The following is a 21,592-nucleotide window of genomic DNA, read 5'->3' on the forward strand; positions in this document are numbered from 1 at the left end:
GGGAGACCAATTCAGGAGGTTCCCTGGAGGCTCTGGGTCAGCGAGCCTGGTTTATGTGGTGAGGTTCCAGGACACTGAGAGACTCTTGTCTCAAGCAAAAGGTCCAAGGACCAATATCCAAGGTGGTCCCCTGACCTCTACATGCCCTGTACTCACACGTACACTGCTACACAAATGTACACACACACACAGTCGTGGTAGTTATTATGACATGTCTGCTGTTCTATGTGTCCTTGAGCATTGTTTCAGCTTGGAGTCATATGCAAAATATTTAACATTGGTTAAATGGCAGGTGCACTAGCCAATCAGAACCATGGAAACCAAATGACTGGACATCAACCCTTCTACGGTGCTTAAGATGTACGCATGGCCCAGCTAATCTCAGTGACAGGGCAGGGTTCAAATAAGAAAAATCACAAATACACTTAATGCCACAATACCTGAAGCAAATGAGAAAATGAAAGGTCAAAATATTGCCTATTCACTTTGTACTTTTTGATGATGGGACCATTTTTGCATAATTTTTCCCAAGGCCATTTTCTCAATCCAGGAGTTAAGTTTTCTTGAGTACTGCAGGAAAAAAGTACTCAGATGGTCTGGAATGAAGTAATAAGGAAAGGTTAATTTATGCATAGGTTACTTTGCCCAGATCTCTCTGTCTAAAGACTTGGATGAACAGGCAGGGAGGGTCTTGAATTCCAGAGCCTGTGTGTTCAGGACTGTTTCCCAAATGGAATTAGCCCCCAAACCCCGAGTGAAAAAAAACCACCCCAGACCATTCTGTCAGGGAGACTGGGTAATAATTGGGGAAGAAATGGGAGCACTATGATAACCATGGTGATGGTGACAAAGATGGTCACGGTGAGCACAGCAGTGATGATGACATCAGTGGTCATGGGGTTGGTGGTGACAACCAACCCTGGAGAATGTTGTGATCCTCTAACAAACGACCCCATCCTAGCTTCCAAGCAATGAAGACCATCCGGGCAGGGTAAGGAACATATCATGTCTATTTATCTCTCCTCTTCCTTCTCCACCTCCACCCCTGTGTGTCTCTGTGTGTATATCTGTGTGTTTGTGTGTCTGTGTCTCTGTGTGTGTGTATCTGTGTGTGTGTTAGGTCCAGACCCTAACAGTCTCCTTTCCAGGGTCCGGGGAAGAATCTATCAACCAGCTAAGAATCTATTCTCAAGGTCGGCGAATCAATCTACGCACACAAAGCTTTTTGGTCCATTCACTTTAATTCTCCACATGTCTCTTGCTTTACAGTTATATATCCCCCAAAATCATAATCCTCCCCTCCACCCAGGACACCCAGCCTGAAATTCCTCAAGCAGTGATTGTCCGCTATCAGGATCAAATGGAGAGGTGATAAGAATCACAAAGAGGGGCAATAGTTGTTAATTATCATTTGCAACCCAAAGGGGAAGTGACTAATGAATCAACTAAAGGCTAAATTCAGGTAATATCTAAGAAGAGGATCTTATGTGCACAACTATAATCTTGAATGTGTTCTGTAAAAAAATGTTAAAAATCTAAATATTCCTAGAAGTGGTTAGGTAAGGAGTTAGAGTTCTAAAGTTAGTAAGGCTGTAAGAAGGAAGGGTCTGAGCTAAATTGTATAAAGCTATTACTTACTGTCCACCTGACCTAGGCGGCGTCCCCTTGTGGAATTTACTGTAAGTCAGGAGATTGTACGTGGGCTGCTATCACTGTTAGTCCTTGAAAGTTGGGCGCCCACATGGGCGGTGTCTCCTTGTGGAATTTAAGTCAGGAGACTTGCTCATGGGCTGTTATCATTGTTATCCTCGGAAGTTGGGCACCCACCTGGGTGGTGTTTCCTGTACTCCTTGAAAATGGCTAAGGGAGATATCTGATTCCAGAGAAAGCCTTTCCTGAGGCTGTTCTCCAAATACCTGGAATGTGTATATCCAAAGAGTGATCAGTCCACACTGTTAGCCCTTCTTAGGGAAAAGTCAACTGGGAAAACTATGAAGGCACACATGATTCTCATAACAGAAGACAGCTGATATATAACAAGCCAAGTGACACCAAAAACTCCTTGGGATTTGGCTTCCTCTGGAGGAATTCCATGATCCCTCCAGGTAGTGACTTTGCCATAACCAGCTGAGTTCTTATGATATATTCCCACGGCCCGCAGCATGTGTGTGTCTCTGTGTGTGTTTGTTTGTGTCTCTGTGTGTATATCTCTGTGTTTGTCTCTGTGTGTGTTGGTCTGTGTGTGTGTCTGTGTATATCTGTATCTGTGTGTGTTTGTCTATGTGTGAGTATCTGTTTTTATCTGTATGTGTGTGTGTGTGTGTGTGTGTGTGTGTGTGTGTGTTGTGTGTGTTTTCTGTGTGTCTGTGTGCATGTATTTTGTGACTGGATCTCTTGTAACCTAGGCTGACCTTCCACTTGTCATGAAGCTGAGGTTGGCCTTGAACTCTTCCTGGAACTCCTGCTTCTGTGCTCAAGAGCTGGAATTACCCTGCTTGTGCCACCATACCTGGCTCAGGACTGTATGTTCCAATTCAGACTGTATGTGTCACACTGGGTAGGAGTCTTCCCACTGCTGTTCTAAGTGTCAGTTGATGGGTCCCTCTCCAATCTTTTCACAAATCCATGCTGGAACCGGAACAGAGTGATATGTATTCTTTCATGGATTTTCTTCTTAAAGATTTCTTTTGTGTGTGTGTGTGTGTGTGTGTGTGTGTGTGTGTGTGTGTGTGTGTGTTGTGTGTGTACCGTATGAGTGTGTGCCCACAGAGGCCAGAAAAGGGCATTGGATCTCTTGGAGGCAGAGTTGCAGGTGGTTGTAAGCTGCCTGATATGGTTGCTGAGACCAAATTTGGGTCCTCTGTAAGACCAGTAGGTGCCCTTAAATATATTTTTTGTGATTAAAAGTGTGTGTGTGTGTGTGTGTGTGTGTGTGTGTGTGTATGGTGTCTGTGTAGACTCTGTGTACATGTGTAGAGGTCAGAGGCCAACCTCAAGTGTCAGTCCTCATCTCTCATCTTTGACACTGAGTCTCTTGTTCACTGCTCGTGGGCCAGGTGGCTCATCCACAGTGTTTCTTTCTCCTTTGTGTTTTGATGTGGGCATGCTGGGATTACAGATGGCTGCTTCCATATCCTGCTTTGCACAGGTCTTGGGGATCTGAACTCTGGACCTTACACTTACACGGCAAGAGCTTCCCTCACTGAGCCATCTCCCCAGTCCTCTCTCCTGAGATCCGCTCGCCTGACCCTTCTGGTTCCCCTTTGTTCCCCTGCCTGCTGGAAAATTGTGACACCATTACAGCTCTGGTCACCGACAGACTCAGACTCTCAGACTCCCTGGTCACCTACACTATAAGGTGAATCCGACAAAACCAGCTCACATCTTTATGTTCTATAAAACTACATAAACTAACAGTTTCTTGAGCCAACATCCCAGGTTCTCCCTGTTGACCCGTCTAGACACAGAGCAGAGTGCACGGACAGCTGGGTCATGGGTCTAATGCTCCTTCTTCTGCTCACCTCTGCTAAACACAGCATGGGAAGCTGGAAGGGCTGGGAGCTGATTAGTGGTAAGAGTCTGTTCCTGAAGCTGGTAAAAGGTGAGAGGGCCTGGGCAGCATAATGACCTGAAGTAACAAAGACGACAGGGATTCTAGCAGAAGATTGCTAATTAGGACACACAGGCTACATCTGCCCGTAAGCTTCTGGCCCTTACTATTTTTAACATAAATCCCACTTCCATCCAGCTCACACACTGTTCTTGGGAAAGTGAGGGGTTCGGTGCTGGCTTTGGCTTTGGTAACAGACTTCAGAATACTGGGAAACAGCTATTCTCTGTAACAGACATTTCGCCTGATCTTTCTGAAGCTTGATTTAGTGTTCTCAGGCACACTGTAAAGATCTGCAGCTTTAATTACCTGCAGTAATTGCCATCTATAAGGGCCCAAAGAGAGTCATTTACAGTGATCAGTCATAAAACATTATGGCTGAGCAGTAAAGGTGGAAACTGAGTGCCACAAAGAGATGACCACTGTTAGGCAGCATGTACTAAAGCAGGGGCCAGCTGAGAAATTCCAACATGATTTCTAAAGTCAAACGCAATTCTGCATTGCAAGTGAGTAAAATACTGAAAGTGTCTTTGGAGAAAGACAGACCTGAGTTCAAATCTACAAAGTGAACTGTGCAGGGCCATACAAGTTATTTATTCCTTTGATTTGCTTCCTCACTTGTAAAATGAGGATGATACTGACCTTGTTATCTCTTTTTTCCCCCAATAGAGATTTATGGAGGTCAATATTTTTAATGGAGCATAATATTTGCATAGTGCATACACAGTAGACATTCAATAAATGGCTCTTTTTACTACGACTGCCATAGTGTGCTTTTTATTAAACTTTGGGACAAATCACATTTCCTGTCTTTGTGTGTTAGAAGCTAGAGTTAAGCAGGTAAGACATTAGAATACTTTAATGGTTAATACTGAGTGTCCAGCTTGGCATGGTGGTGCACACCTTTAATTCCAGTAGAGGCAGGCTGATCTATGAGCTTTGAGGTCAGCCTGGTCTACAGAGTGAGTTCTGGGACAGTCAGGGCTACACAGAGAGACCCTGTCTCACCCCCCCACCCCCTGCTCCCTGGCAAAAGTACTGAATGTCAACTTAACAGGATCTGGAATCACCCAGGAAACAAAGTTCTAAGCACATCTGGAGTCTATGAGGGGTTATCTAGATTGTGTTCACTGAGGTGGGGAGACCCACCCTAGGGATGGGTGGCTCTATGGGCTGGGATCCTGGACTACATAAAAAAGGAGAAAGCGAGCTGAGTCTGAGCATCCACCTCTCTTTGCTTCTTGACTGCTGATGCGAATGCCTCGAATGCCAGCCGCCTCAGGCTCTCATCACCACTCCTCCCCTGCTGTGACGCACTGTACTTTTGAGTTGTCAATCAAAATAAAGCCCCCCTCCCATAAGGCGATTTTGTTGGGTATTCAGCAATAAGAGCAGTAACACGCGTGCCCTCAACACAAACACCACGCTGTTACTAAAGCAATTGGTTCCACTCTGTGTGTCCTTCAGAACATCGTATGTTCCCGTTTTTTTCTGAAAGATGAGGTGTTAAAAGACAATTTAGTCTGGCAAATCAATCCGGATTTAGAAAACCTCCAAACTCCCAAGTACGAAAAAATGCCGACAGGTGTTTCTTAATTAGTAGCCTCAGAACACCGAGCTTGTTCATAAGAGGAAAAATACTGGGGATGACTGAGTAGAACAGAAAAATAACTACTAAAATCCCCACACCAGGGAACTAACCAGGATTACTATTTGACTATTGAGTAAATGTAGTTTTTCCAGGAAAGCCACATTCATGACTGACTGCTAACTCTGTGGTCCCTTCCTGGGCAGCCACCACAGGCGGCTTCAGTTAGGGATTCCCCAGACAAGGCATGTGATGGGTCATGCTAGAGCTCACAGAACGACTGTAAGAAAATTCAGCTGCCCAACCCCCTTCTTTATAGCTCCTTGAAATGTCCGTATCTTTTAAAAGATTTATTCTTATTTTTTACTTATGCATACACGTATGAACATGCATGATTCTCTGTGCAGCACAATTAGGCAGATGCCCATGGAGGTTACAAGGGGATGTTAGATCCCCTAGAGCTAGAGTTACGGTGGATGGGAGCCAACTGACCTAGCTACTGGGACCCAAAGTCAGGCTCTCTAAAGGAGTAGTACATGCTCTTAACTGCTGGGCATCTCCTGAGCCCCCCAAATTTCCTGTCTTTTCTTACTGGTAATGAAGGTGATGGAGCAGTAGGGTCTACAGCATGCAATGGATGGGAGCAGAGCAGTGTGGATGAACTACAATGCTGAGTCATTCCATAGAGTATTGTGAGACCAAAATGAGCCATCTTAGAAATAAGACCAAAATGCTTTCACCCTAAAATTAAGGCCTAAGATTTCTCCTTTTGAGAACAGGCCAGAAGTTACTGAGACCAGTCAGTTCAGATTCCAGAAATCAGGAAGTGTAAAAGTACAGAGTCACAAGGTAGTCAGGAGGTAATGGCTGCCGGACTATGGAATGTCCTCTCCCTGGCCCCCTAGGCAACTGCTTGACCATAGAATGTCCCAATCCTAGTTTCCATAGTGACTGTGTAATCACCAGATGCCCCCATCTGGGGGCAGTCAATGAAAAATGGTGGTGGGCAACTACTTCCTTAGAAGGAAAACTGAATTGTGATTTCTGGAATTCCTAGACACAAGCCAATCAGAATTGTACCTGTACTAGCACCCCTAAATGATGTAACCTTGTGACTTTTCCCTTTAAAAACTGAGCTTGCAGACAGGTGGGCACTTCCTCCAGCTTCCACTGCGTTGGATCTGTTGGACGAAGTCCCTGCCTAGGCTTTTGGATATCCAGAATTAAACCTTGCTTTTGCATTCCGGCATGCTCGTCTTTGGTGGTCTCTCTGGGGGTCACGATCTGGGCACAACAGTATAAATTTTGAAATACTACTCCTTTGTACTTCAAGTCTACAATGGAATTAACTTAAGGCCCCTGTCGGCTAACTTCAGACAAGTTCTTGAAATTTCAGACTCCAGAGTCAAGGGTAAATACTATAAGGGCAACTTCAAGTTCCAGCCCTAAAACTGGCACCATTAGTGGACTCCCACGCTGACATATCTGTGTATGATCATTTAAATTGGTGCATTTAACAAGAGGGCAGAGGGAAGAAGGTTTGCCGGAGTTATTAAAGCTGAACTTTGTGGAGGAGTTTGTGAAAAATCTGATTAGGCAAATCAGCACCAGATGGTAATCTGTGCCCTTAAATACTCAGCTCATAATTGGCAGAAGTAAATGAATACTTATGGTCTATTTACTAATTCCAACTGGGCAGGTCAGCTTGGTGAGTAAAACTACTCCTGAGCACTCACTCTTTGGGAAAGGTATATGAGTTGCATGTCCTTGCTGGGAACTAGGAGCTCCACGAACATCCTTCTTAGAAATCCGTGGGACGGAGCGCATCTTCCTTTACATTCTCCACAGTATCAAAGGCACCTTTGCCAATAATAACCGCTGCACTGGCTTGCCTCAAAAGGACAAAGACTTGAGCTTGACCCACATAAAAGCCAGACACGGCAATGTATGCCCAGAATCCCAATGCTAGAGAGGCAGAGATGAAATGACCCTGGGGCTTGTTGGCCAGACAATCTAGCGGAATTGGTGAGCTCCAGGTTTAGTTGAAGACCATGGCTTACATAGGGTGGAGAGAGATCAAGGAAGACATCCAAAGTCAACCTCTAGCCTCCATTGTGAACATGTAGACATTTGCAGGAATGCAGACACACAGACACACACAGACACACAGACACACACACACACACACACACACACACACACACACACACAGCTCCGTTCCCAGTTTCACATCCACTTCACCCCCAAGCCTTACCTAGGATTGCTGTCCACTCAAATATACTTTGCTATGGCACTCTGGGGTGCCAGGTCAGCCTCACAGCTTAATATGCACACTGCTGTCACATAGACCCAGTGTTCAATGGGAGGAGTGTTTCTATCAAGACAAAAGGCCTCCTCCTTTACAAAACAGTCACAGGCTCTCAAGGGTTCATGTGGAGCAGGGCTCTCAGAGAATCCCCAGTGAAAGCTTAAGCAGACAGTGTCCCCCACTTTTGCCATATGACCCAGGATGCATATAGTCTCCTTGTTAGGTAGGAGTCACTAGATTGTGGGGAGGAGTCATATAGACATTGTCGTAAGTCCTCAGATTTGACCGTTCTCTTGACTGGGTCAGTAACTTTGTGACTGTATCAGCAATTTTGTGATTGGGTCAGTGATCATGAGACGAGTCAGTGATTTTAAGCCTGGGTAAATGATCTTGTGATTGATCAGTGTGGTAGTATGGTGGTTTTAATAGGAATGACCCCCAGAGGCTCATATATCTGAATGTTGGTCACTAGGGAGTGGTGTTACTTGACAGGGATTAGGAAGTGTGGTCTCGCTGGGGTAGGTGTGCCCTGCTGAAGGAAGTGTGCCACTGAGGGTGGGCTTTGGGGCTTCAAATGCTCAAGCCAGGCCCAGTGTCTCTTGCTCTTCCAGCTGCCTGTCATTCTAGATGTAGAACTCTCAGCTACCTTGTTAGCACCCTGTCTGCCTGCATACTTCCATGCTCTGTGTCATGATGATGATGGACTAAACCTCTGAAATGCAAGCCCCAATGCTTTCCTTTATAAGAGTTGCTGTGGTCATGGTGTCTCCTCATAGCAACAGAACACTAAGATAATCAGTGACCTTGTGAAGGGCCAATATCCTATGATTGTGTGAATGAGCTTATGAACTGGGTACCAAGCTCTACCCTCAAAGTCTTGATCTTCTAGCTTGTGAAATGGAGTTGACCATGGACTCCAGGGGAGCTAATGAGAAACAAGGGAAGAGCGTACATAAGAACACATCTATCTGGTGCTCAAGGGAAGACTTGCACCTCATTTTACCAAGTCCCCGGAGAACCATTTAATAGTATACTTAGAGATCACGACCAAACCTGCAAACACCCCAGAACAATATTTTAGTCCTTGATCACCTGAAATCATTCTGTTAAACCATCTATCATTTCCACATTTTAGGTTGACATCCAGAATTTCTTGTCATAAAATGTAAAAGAACGCAAATACAATTTTCAGTGTGTTTTAGTATGCTGGCATATTTTAATGAAATTAAACTCTTTCAGCTCTCTTTTCTATGTGTTCAATGGAATCTAAATATTGGATGGGCCATGTTTAAAGATGTCACACATCCACTAGCCATTTTAAAGCACACGGTCCAGTTCCTATTCTACGTAGGGATTTTACATCCTTTCCTGAATCCCCTCTGGAGCTGACATTTCCATCCTTTTCCTTCCACGCTTTTATCCTAATTTGTTATATTTACTGACTCAAAGTATTTTATTGATCATTTTTTCATCACAGCCATTGAAGTAGTATGTATGTGAATTTACATTTTACCCAGGGACCATATGGTCTTGGAAAGAAAAAAAAAAAAAAAAGCAGCAGCAAGAACCAAACCTCTTCTCTCACCCTGAGTTACTGATATGATTTCTAACATTCAATCAAAGAGTGCATCACAGGGGCTGGGGACTTGGCTCAGCAGTGAAGAGCATGTAGTGTGTAGGGCCCTGGTCTCCTCCCATATTGAGTAAAGCCATTGCCTGCTTGGGGACCTTGACCAGATGTCCTCCCTATGCTAATTCCCTGCCGGTATCCACCCTCCTGAATGCTTAAGGGAAGTTCCTTGTTTGTGTATCCTGCATATTGGGCATTAACAGTTTAAATGCAAGAATGTAGAATGTTCTGTAGCAAACTTCGGCCCTCAGGGGTTCTCCCATTGTGCTGTAAGACTGTATTTAAGGTTTCCTCCCTCTTTCAATAAAGGGCATTCGGCATTTGGCATTCAGCTGAGGGGAGTGACCTGCTGTCTTTGTCTCTGTTTTTCAATCCACAGCCCCTCGCTCAGACATGGTGAACAGGTGGTGGTAGCACAGGCGTTATCGCTACAGTAGTGTTCTTCCCATTAGTGTGCATGTGCATATCTGTGTGTTTGTGCTTGTGGAAGTCAGAGTCAACTTCAAGTGTTATCAGGAGACATGTCTAGCTTGTGTTTTGAAGCAGGGTCTCTATTGGTCTAGAGCTCACCAATTCAGCTGTATTGGCAGGCCAGAGAACAATAGTGATTCTCCTGTCTCCACCTCCCTAGCACTGGGATTATGCACACACACATGCTACCATGCTCAGCTTTTTATGTCAATGCTGGGGATCTGAACTCATGCCCTCAAGCTCTTTTGACAAGCACTTTACCAACTTAGCCAAATTCCCAAGCCATAAAGTATTGTCAATGAAACTTGAAGTCATTTTTACCTTCTTTCCTTTGGTGGTGATGGTAGGGGGGCGATAGGGCTAGAATTTGAATTTAGGACATCATACATGGTAGGCAAGTGTTCTACCACTGAATGACAGCCCTGGCACTCAAGGTCTTTTTGTTGATATTGAAGTATTGGTGAGTATCATCACCTAGCCTCTTATTTTAACTTCACTCACCAATCCATTCATCCATCCATCCACCCACTCTCCTATTCATTTGCCAACTCTACCCATTCATTTATTCATCCATCTACCCACCCACCCACTCACCACCTATCCATCTGTCCATCTACCCATCCATCCATCCATCCATCCATCCATCCATCCATCCACCCATGCACCTATCCATTTATCAACTCTCCATCCATTCATCCCTCTACCCACCCACTCAACATCCATCCTCCTGTGCCACGTGGGGCTCAGAAACAAAATATTTAAGTTGTGGTTTTAACTTACATTTTAGCTGAGAACATAAGTAGAATACTGTGTGCTAACCGTAATGATCATATAGACTGCATCCTTTAATTGGGTGACCTGAAGTTGAACTCTGTATGCAAGCTATCCAAGGGACCACATGGTGAGCCAGTGGACAGGATGTCCTCACAACTCTGTGCTTCTGTGACTTTGCAATAGGCTACAGTTTCACCTTTGCCAGGAAGAAGGAGATTTGTGGACTTGTGTATTTTGTTGAACTGAATGAATTCTCACAGCATGAACAGTGGATATAAAAGTATTCCTGGAGACAAACCACAGCTTTGGGATATTTGGGATGCTACCACAGAGGCCATGCTGAACTTGGAGGCCACATTCACAGGGAAAAACCACATGGCTTAAGCATTTGGCCAAACAGTTCAATAATATCAAGACCAAGTAAAGTAAAGGCTTCCATTTACCAAGTGTTCACTGTGCTCATCCATGAGACATCAAGACAGAATGAAGCTGCCATGGGGAAGATGCCAAGAGAACAGTGTGGTGCAGGATGAAGCTTCCAGGGTCAGCAAGACACCTGAGACACTTGGCTTCCTTCAGATCAGTGAATGTTGTAGCTAATGGTTAAATAAGTATTCCTATACTAGGGACAGATGCTCGGGATTTTTTTTTCCTTTCTCGGATGCTCTTACGTAGCCCAGGCAGGCCTTGAACTCACTATGTAGCTGAGGATGACTTAGAACATCTGATCCTTTTGCCTCTACCTCCTGAGCACTGGGATCACAGATACTTTACTACCAGGCTCAGTCTATATGGTACTGGGGATCAAACTGGGGACTTTGTGCATGCTGCGTAAGCCTTGTCCCAACTGAGCTACATCCTCAGCCCTCAGAGCTGCTTCTCCTTCTCCTTCTTGACTTGACTTTCAAGTATGTATGTTTGTGTGTCTGCATGTGGGTGTGTGTATGTGAGTGCAGGCGGCATATAGAGCTCACAGAGGGCACTGGATGTCCTGGAACTGGAGTTAACAGGTAGTTGTGAGCTGTCAGACGTGGGTGCCTGAACAGAACTCAAGTTCTCTGTGAGTGTTCTTAACTGCTGAGTCATCTCTGCAGATCTACCACGGCTTCTTTCCTCATAGGTCCACAGAAGGACTCTGGAGACCATGAGGGTGGGTCTTGGTTCTGCCTATCAGCACCTGCAAGGGGGTGGGGGGCAGCATTTGCTGGGTAGAACAAGTGAGGTACCTAGCTAGCTATGTGGTTAGACAGCTGACCTCAGGACACAGAACACTTCTGACTTATGTTTCTGAGAATTCTGGCAGCAAAGCATCATGCGCCCTAAGGAGTTGCGGCTGGATTCTAAGCGGCTCAACCTGGATGGAAGACCCAAGGTCTCTGCATTGGTTTGGAGAGACAATTTTCAAATGCTTCCTATTGCTTTAGGAAGCCAACTCATGCCAGAGTCCATTCAAAGGCTTACACCTGCTCCCTTTCATCCTTTTAATATTAAAAGCATGAGGAAAATAAGATAGGATTTCATCCGGGCACACAAAAAGCCATGTTTTACAGGGCAGTCCTCTCGGATGACTGTGCAAAGACATTATTCTCAGGAACCCGCTTTCAACTACTAACCATCTATGAGGCTGCCGTTAAATTAGCATGATAGAGGACAAAAGAATGTTAAGTGGGCTTCAGAATTAAAAGCCGGGTTTGTCAGCCTGAAGGAGGATCAGCTAAAATGATAGCCTATCTGGAAATGTTGTTTGAAGAGCAGACATTAAAATGAAAGAGGTGAAGAAAGCAGGAAGGAGAGAGGCAGTCATTTCTGGTTTAATCTGAGCTTCATCCCTCACAGAGAATCTCATTACACTGGACATTTTGAATATTGGGTCAGAAGTGATGATGTGTCGAAAGTACGTACGACGGCTTTTAAACAATGATTGATTAATCATTGTGCAGAACCCATCCTATTCCTAACTGTAGGCTTCTTCTTCTTTTTTTTTTTTTTAGAGGAAACTCCCATTCACATATTAATTCAGTGTGGAAGAGCCAATACGCAGAAGGTAACTCGTTGTAAACTTTTCAAAATGAAAGGGCAAAGCAGGCTGACAGGTTTATAAAGCTTGCCTGGGTCTGACCTCAGAATGGAAATGTCTACTTCCAGGCAAGTTCAGCCCATCCTTTTTTCGGGTGTGCACCTGAGCTGTGGGAGCTAGCTATGAAAAATTCATGTGGGATGCTTTCCTCTGCCCCCTATGTCCTTAACATCTGGTGGCTTAGGTCATGTTAGGATGTCAAAAGCAAGTCTGCCCCAGTGAGTCAGCAAGGCTGTGCTGGAAGCCTGGATGGAGTGACAGGACTCTTTCCTTCCAGGCTGGAATACCTACACAGCCCATGCCACACTGTCTTCCTAACCACACACAAGGGGAGAAATGTTGATACCTAATAATGCCATCCACTAAATAGGCATGGCACAGCGTGTGGTCCCATTAGGGGACCATGTTTCAGCTCTAACACTCCATGCATTTTAAAAGTTTATTTTTATCCATACACAGTTATCTTTTGCTTCCCAATGACTTCAAGTGCAGCCAAAATATTCAGCCACTGTGCTTTGGGAGATGGTTCAGTTGGTAAAATACTTGCCTTCCAAGCATGAACATCTGGGTTCAGATACTCTAGAACCCACATAAAAAGTCTGGCAAGGGTATAGTGTCTATAGGGTATAGTGTCTAACCCCAGTGCTGGACAGGTAGACCAGCAAGGCCAGCTAATTGCTGATTTCCAGTTCATCTTAGAAACCTGTCTCTAAAAATGAGATTGAGAAGTGAGGAAGACAACCACCTATGGCCTCCATGTGTACACATGAATATCACACACACGTACACACACATGCACACGCACGTGCACACATGCACACAAAGGCACACATACCACTGGAAACGTCTCCTGTTAGCAGGTGACAGCGCACTATTTAGAAACAGAGACAAGGTTAACCCTGTCCCTCCCTCTATCCCTATATCATAGCAAAGGAGAGGTGGAACCAGTGGTAATTCATTTTTTTAGCTAATTGTAGTTCGATCCTTCCAGAGTTTAATTCCCAGCACCGGACCATGCACACCCACTACACCGAGGTCCCTTACTTTATTCTCTAGACAAGAAGGGGTGGGGAAACATCTATATTCACTAAATGCTAATTGGCTGAAATACCTTTTGGTTCTTCTGGAACACTGGCTGGCTTTTTGTTTTTTAAATTGTCAATCTTCTCCTGCAGTGTCCTCACAAAAGCCTACCTCAGGAAAATACAAAACAGACATCTGAGGCTGTAGACACAGCACACCTTGGCTGTGCTGCTCTAAGGGGCCTGGCAGAGATGAAGACATTCTATAGAGGCAGAAAGGTCCAAGCAGAGCCGGAGCTTGTCTCCAGAAAGAGACTGTACAGTTCTTGTCAGAACACCTAACAGTATGAGTCGGAAGCTCAGACAGTGGGGTGGGGGGGACTACACCTTGACCAGGGCTGCTTAGCTGTGCATATCCTTGGCCCTTCTATTAAATCAATCTTCAATCTCACTTCAGGATCCCCCAAAGGTGGACCTGGGGAGATGGGGTTAGTTTTGCCCCTCTTCCCAATGTGGCCACATTGGACAAACATCCCTTTTTCTGCCTTCTGCAATTAATTGATTCTTTTAATTGGCATATTGAGGATTGGGGGCTGAACGTGGCTTGGAGCACCTCCCCTGCCCCCAAGTTCAATAAAAATGTGAATGGCCCTTGAGAACGCCTTATTCCATAAAGCATCCAGGGAGTGACGGGCCTATCATGCTTCAAGGCCTCATGGGATGCTACATGCCCATCCCAAGATGTAGCTCCCACTTACACGGTACTGTGTGACACACCGGCAGCCACATTTAAGCACATATCCTTGAGAGGTTTGTAGATTTATCAAGGCTTCTGATCTTTAGAGGTTTTCCAAATAGAACTTGTACTGGGAAAACGCATAATTGGTTCCATTTAACATTTAGCTAAGTCTGATGTGTCAGGGGAAGGTTCGCCTAAGAATTAAAATAAGACCAGTCCTTCCCCCTCCTCCCTTCCCACACCATATCTGGTTTTGATAAAAAGGAAGACTACACAAAGGAACAGAATGCAGGGTTTTACCTAACACAACAAAGTTTTCAGTACCAATCTCATTATAGCTCAACTGTGTTTTACCCGATGCCAATGAAAAGATAATATTTTACAAGGGAATGAGATGTGAGTTGGTTAATTATAATATTTATGAGTGGCTTCTTATATACTTTTTGGTTGGGGTAGAGCTAAAATTATTGCAAAAATTTTACATATTCCAATTATCTACTGCCACAGTACTGCATTCAGAAGGGACTTGGAAAATACACTGTATTAGTTCTATGCTCTACCACAGGTCAGAATAGACCATTGGAAGTCAGTGTGCTAACCATTTTGTAAATCTGGAATAGAAGTATGATGTGAACCAGAACTTGCTGAGCAATCATTTCCCCACTTCTTCTAACAGGCTAAGGCTGGTTTCCTTGTTTCTGAGCCAGAATGTCACTCTCTTTGGCCCTCATTATCCTATGTATATCACAATCGAGTGCTAAATCAGATTTGCTGAACAGAATGAATGCCTCTAGTTATCAAACTGGGCAATCATTAGCAATAATCAGGAGCTCCTTGGTAATACAATCTCTGTCTCTTGTTATTGCCACTGAAAATGTCTTGGTCAGTCGTGCTCACTTTCCTCTGGCTCTCAACACGCAGTTCTTCCAGCAGCAGAGTATCACACATGGGAAGTTGTGACGCTCCATCCAATCAACGTGCATTGAAAGGCCCGACTAATCCTCAGTCTGCCTGGTCTGTGATCTGGGGAGGAGAACTCAGTTCCTCAGAATTAAGGAGGCTCTGAGGGGCTGGAGGAATGGCTGTCAGTAAAGTGCTTGTTGGGCAAGCATAGGCCCTTAATTCTATCACCCAGAGCCACATATAAAGGTTGGACACGGAAACAGGATCTCCAAGGCACAGTGCTGGGTCGGTGGTAACAGGCAGATCCCTGAGGATCACCCAAGTCTAGCTGAATCAGTGAGTGAGAGAACCTGCCTTAAAAAGAGGGGGAAGCGGGTAGAGAGATGGCTCAGTGGGTAAGAGCACTTTCTGCACTATCCGGAGAATCTGAAATGCAAATTCTAGTACCCAAGTGAAAAGCTGGGTTCTGGACAGGCTTCTCTCTCTCTCTCTCTCTCTCTCTCTCTCTCTCACACACACACACACACACACACACACACACACACACACACTTAAGAATTAAAAGAGCTGATGGTGGATTCACAGCAGAGCCACGCAGCTCACTTGTCAGGATATAACGGGTATCTGAGGACACACTCCCTCAATCCCCCAGAACCAGCACCCAGTGCTTAAGGCAGACATCTCCCTGAGCATTCTGCCCCCTCTACCTGAGACACGAAGCAAAGCAAACACTACAGTTCACCCCACGCATTTCAAAAAGCACACACAGAAAACCACTTCCCGCAAGCCTCCAAGTGTATTCAGGAAGATAAAATCCACAGATAACATATGGCTGTGTGCCGGGATAACACTCTGAAATTCACCTCCCCAGATTGTTCCCCACTGGCATGTTCTCGAGTGTCTCATACTATGAAAGGGCACACTGCCAACATGGGAGGCCATGCCTCTGACATGTATGTTGGAAGCTGGTATAGCTCACAGTTCATACTTGGGGTTATTTTTCACATTCTTCTGAATGAACTTTTGCTAGTAAAGTTTCAAAGTCCAAATATTTAAAGTTTTTCTTTGAACTATAACTTCCCTAAATAAATTGGATCTGTCACTGCAACTTGTGTGCATTTAGTTGAGTCGAGGGAGAAATGAGCAATGGATAATGCTTGGACACCGCCTTTCAGAAATTTGAGGTAGTGTCTCTATAAATTGTCCAAGTTGGATTAGTGCTCACTTGGTAATAGGCAACAGGATTTGTAATCCTCCTGTCTCAGTCTCCTGATTGGAGGATGACAAGCCTTGGCCACTAAACCTACCTTTTAAAATTCTGTTAATTTTTAAAAGTTCATGCCATGATATGTGTGTGTGTATGTGTGTGTGTGTGTGTGTGTGTGCGTGCGTGCATGCGTGTGTATGTGCATATGTGTGTGTGTGTCTGTGTCTGTGTAACTTCTGGATATCAGTACCCTCCTTCTACCACATGAGCCTGGGAACTGATTTTAGGAACTTAGGTCGTCAGGATTCGAGCTCCTTTACCCACTGAGCCATCTTGCCCCAAATATCACTAATTTAAACACAGCTGTATATGTACATTTTCTCTTTCTCAAGATTGTTATTCTTAGGTTAACAGAATATAACCCACATCTTAGTCTCAAATAAAACCCATAGGTACAATCTGAAGAAGTTGTTAAAACAATGATATTGGCAGTGGACAAAAATAACAAACATTTTTAAGTCTGCAAAACAAGTAAAATCTGGGGTTAAAATTATAAAATTCCTATCATCTGCAAACCAGTCAAAGGAATCACTCCGAAGCCCTTTGAACTATCAACAACTGATCAATATTAAACCATAAACCCCACCAGAGAAAGAAGATGCATTGGAGGGTGTCCTGCCACACAAGACTCTCTTTCAGGACCATCAGCTGTATTTCCAAAACTCACGTGCTATGCTCAGGTGGATGAAGGGGCTTGTCTTGTTCTCGCCGTTCCTCTCGTTCACAGCCTGCACGTAGTAAGCCCCAGCATCACTCTCTTTTGTAGCGAGGATCACCAACTGATTCTCCAATGTGATGGCTCTGTTTCAGAGACAAGACACAGTGTTAAGGCCACTTAAGGGAATGGAACAAAGAATTAACTCATCAGGCCAACTATATAGTAATAAAGACCCAAACCTGGGCTCAATCACTAAAGTACTTGTCTTGAAAGCACAAAGATCTGAGTACAATCTCCAGAAACCATGTGAAAAAGCTGGGTGTGATGCCATGCTTGTAATCGCAGCATTGAGTAGGCAGAGATGACAGACTCTTGGGGCTCACTGGCCAGCCAGCTGTGGTGGTTCGAATGAGAATGGTCTTCAAGGGCCCTATGTTTGAATGCTGGGTCTCCAGTTGGTGGAACTGTTTGAGAAGGATGAGGAGGTGTGACCTTGTCAGAGAAGGTGTGTCACTGGGGGTGGGCTTTGAGGTTTCAAAAGCCCATAACATCCTCAGTTAGCCCCCTCCTCCTTTCTCTCTGTCTTGTGGTTGTTGTCTCAACATGTAAGCTCTCAGCTACTGCTCCAGCTCTGTGCCTGCCTGCCACCCCTCCATCCCCTGCCATGATGGTCATGTCTAAAACTATAAGCAAGCCCCCAGTTAAACACTTTCTTTAATAAGTTGCCTTTGCCATAGTGTTCTGCCACAGCAATACAAAAGTAAATAAGATACCAGGCCACCCCTACTCAGTGTCAGGCCAGTGAGAGCTCTTATCTCAAAATACAAGATGGAACAGAGCCTGAGGAATGATAGCTGAAGTTGACCTCCAGCCTTACATTCACAGGAATGTACTCACACCTGCACACTTATACCCTCCAGAGTTCCTCAAAAATTAAATAAAAAGAAGGAATAAATAGACAAAAGCAACACACAGCTAGCTTGTGGCTGTGCTTCTTGGTGGGGCAGCACTCTACCAACTCAAGAGCTCTCTGTCTGAACTAACTCTTGACTGGAAGGAAGATGACACACACCTCCAGGAACTAACACAGGCTCCTGAGAATTCAAATACTGCCTGTTAGAAGTTCCAGGGGAGCAGCCTCTTGTTCTAGGTCAGCAGAGGGCTGGACCACCAACTGCTCTGTGTCAAGTGACTCTCGTGTCCTTTGCCACCTCGAAACCTCACTGGAGCTTCCTATGACTGACAGGCATAGGAGAGATGCCGCAGGCCACAGGCTGACTGCTTCTGTTTCAGCCGTCCCATCCTTACTAGCCATGGAGTGCATACCCATCCTTTCTGCACCCCCACATCTCGTTGTACAAAGGAGCAATTAAACAGTAACACCTGTCTAGCTTTTGACACTTTGGCTGACACACGTTATCATCTACAAAATTTATACTTGAAAACTGTGTGACTGAGTTCCAAAAAAAGTTAAAAAAATTGAACTAAGTTTATGATTTTATGATGGGCTACACTCATAACTATGCTGGCCTGAAGAGTGGATGTGCTTGAATTAACAACCAAGTCCTCCCCAGACATCCCAGTTTTAGCAGAAAAGAATCCTGAGGTACATTTGATCCACACACCCTTTCTTGGAGCCTTGCCTGCCTGCTAAGGTCACAGAGCAGCTTGCTGTCAGAGGTGAGACAAGGCCTTCTCCACACAGATGAGTATTTCTAGATCACATCTGCATTAGTTTCTCTCCCTGTTGCTGTGAGAAAATATTTTGATGAAAGCAGCTTAAGGGAGAAAGGACTTATTCTGGCTCATAATTCGAAGGTCAAGTCCATCATGGCAGAAAAGGCAAGGCAACAGGAAGCAGAAGCAGCTGGTGGTCCTCAGTCAGGAAACAGAGCAAGAACAGGCTGCTCTTCAGGGTCTTTCCCCACCTGCACAGTCCAGGGAACTTCCCAGCCAGGGAACCCTGCCACCCACAGTAGGCAGGTCTCCCACGTCAGTGCAGTCAGGATAACGCCCCTCACAAGCAGGCCAGAGGCCCTTTTCCTACAGGAGTCCAGATTCTATCAAGACAAACACTAACATCCCAGATCGCAGAAGGACTTCTCACTGTGATATTTATCTAGAAGGGAGGAAGCCAATGAAGTCATAACATCCACAGACCCAAACCACTTCTTACAGGAAGCCCTGGATCCTTCCTCCTGTTAGTCTGTAGACCTCTGGCTAGTTTGAAGAGTCAATGGGGAGGTGGGATTTGTTAAAAGATTTTTTTTTAATGCAAATGTGCAGCTGGAGGGACAGCCCAGTGTGTTATGTGTCTCTTGTACAAGCATGAAGACTTGAGATAGGTCTTCAGCACGCATGTAAAAAGCAAGGTGTGGTAGTGCTTGCTTGTAATCCCAGTGCTGGGAAAGACACAAATAGATCCCTGGTGCTCACTGCCCAGCCAGCCCAGCCAACCAGTAAATCCAGGATCTAGTAAGAGACCCTGTCTCAAATAAACAGGGACTCCCAAAGTTTATCTCTGACTTCTATATATACACACACAGTCACACACACATATATACACACACACTAATATATACACACTAACACATGTGTCTATACACATATGCACACATACGTGCACATGCACAAATACACATACTAACACACATATGCATTCAATGCACACAAGCATCTATACACAAACACACACATGCATGCACACATGCATCTACACACACACTAACAGACACACATGCATGCATACACACATGTGTCTATACACATACACACACAAACACACATATGCACTCATGCATGCACGTACACATACACAAAAATATGCACTAACACACATGTATGCACAGGTGTCTACACACACGTGCATGCATGCACACATGTCTATACACACATGTGCACACATGCACACACACACATATACACACAGTAAATATGAGTTACATGATCTCTGGCTTACAAGTCAGACCCTGCTACACAGCATGAACCCACACTCTCTTCTTTCCAAGCCCCACAAGGAAGGGGCCTGCGTGTTCGTTCTCTGACCTGCAGAGCCCTCCCAGAGCCAGGAAAGGCAGTCGTCTCTCCCGAGGAATCAAAGGTAATAATCATCTCTCCCTCCTTTTACCTTGTGGAGAGATTTTTTTCCAGAAACCTCCTGGTTTTTCTACATTGTATAAAATTATCTTAAGGAGTGATTGCTCAGCAGGCTCCCACAGGGCGTATTACATTTTAGGTCTCTATGGCTAACTTATTTCATGTCTCATTTAAGAAAATTTCCCTATTAGGAAGTTTTCAATTTTTCGTCCCATAAAAATATTTCAAAAAGAGTTTTACTATAATTATTTATGACTGCTTTATAGGTTCTTTTATAGAAGCATAGAAATTGTTCCATTTTATTTTAGTATATGTTACACTGGCACCTAAAATTAAATATGAATATTTACTACACATGAAGTTATACATTTAATAGCATAATTTAAAAATTGAATATATAACTTTTGCTTTCACATCTGATTTTTAGCATACTAGTCTTAAGTATGCCTATTATTTCTCAGAATTAGTCATTTTTAAATGCTCATTAATTCTCTATATTATTTACCACAGTGTTTCAAGGCTACTGAAAATTAAAAAGTATATAAAAAACAAAAACAGTAAGTTTTATATCTATTAAGGGTTTTTTAAAGCTCTTTTCTTTCATTTTTTGATTTCTGTACATGTTCAAGACTAACATTAAAAAATAAAACTTATATATTGTTTAAAAAGACAGCCACAAAAATGGCATTTGAAAAGAAGAAGCAATTCCACAGAAGGCTATTCTTTCTCCCTCTATGAAATATTTCCATGTAGAGAATTTACACGAAAGAAACTGACTTGTGAAATAAAAGTAAAATATCTACAGACATCTATCTCGATGCTATGTCCTGATGTCTGCCGGAATAGGTGTGCATTTGTGTACACTCACCCGTGTGTGTGTGTGTGTGTGTGTGTGTGTGTGTGTGTTGTTTTGCTGTAAGTACATGTGTGTGTAGGTATGTACATGAGTGTAGAGGGTGTATGCACACACATCTGTACACGTGCATGTGGAGGTCAGAGGTTGATGATGTTGGATAGAGACAGGATCTCTCACTGAACCTGAGACTCACCGGTTCAGCTAGACCAGCTGACCATTAACCCCCCAGGACCTGCCTGCTTGTGCCCCACGGTACTGCAATTACAGACGTGCACCATCTTGCTTAGCTTTTGACATGGGTTCTGGGGACTGAACTCCGGTCCTTGTGCTTGAACACAAGCACTTAACCAAGTGCACCATCAGCCCGCCTCCTTGCACTGTGAGACTTTAATCAGTTTGTAGAGACGGTGGGCCACAGTGAGCAGCTGCTGGTCTGGTCTGTGGCTCGGCTTCCAGAGGTGCCTGTGTTCCCCAGGGCCCAGGCTGATGGTCCCGGGTACCCATAGTGGCACTTTTTATGGCTATTGGGAAACACAGGGATAGCATGAAGCTGATGATTTGGGTTCTGAGGTTGGTGTGTATGCATACATGCA

At 44.4% G+C, this 21,592-nt stretch overlaps 1 protein-coding gene across 1 annotated transcript in view; it reads right to left on the minus strand.

The window, feature by feature from the left end:
• Window positions 1–21,592, minus strand: part of Sdk1 (sidekick cell adhesion molecule 1) — a 970,573-nt gene that overhangs the window by 414,238 nt on the left and 534,743 nt on the right. The window contains 1 exon segment of the mRNA XM_028887375.2: window positions 17,057–17,190. Within this exon segment, the coding sequence (XP_028743208.1) occupies window positions 17,057–17,190 (134 nt within the window).

The sequence above is a fragment of the Peromyscus leucopus genome, chromosome 23 (assembly GCF_004664715.2).
Source record: "Peromyscus leucopus breed LL Stock chromosome 23, UCI_PerLeu_2.1, whole genome shotgun sequence".
Lineage (NCBI taxonomy): Eukaryota > Metazoa > Chordata > Mammalia > Rodentia > Cricetidae > Peromyscus > Peromyscus leucopus.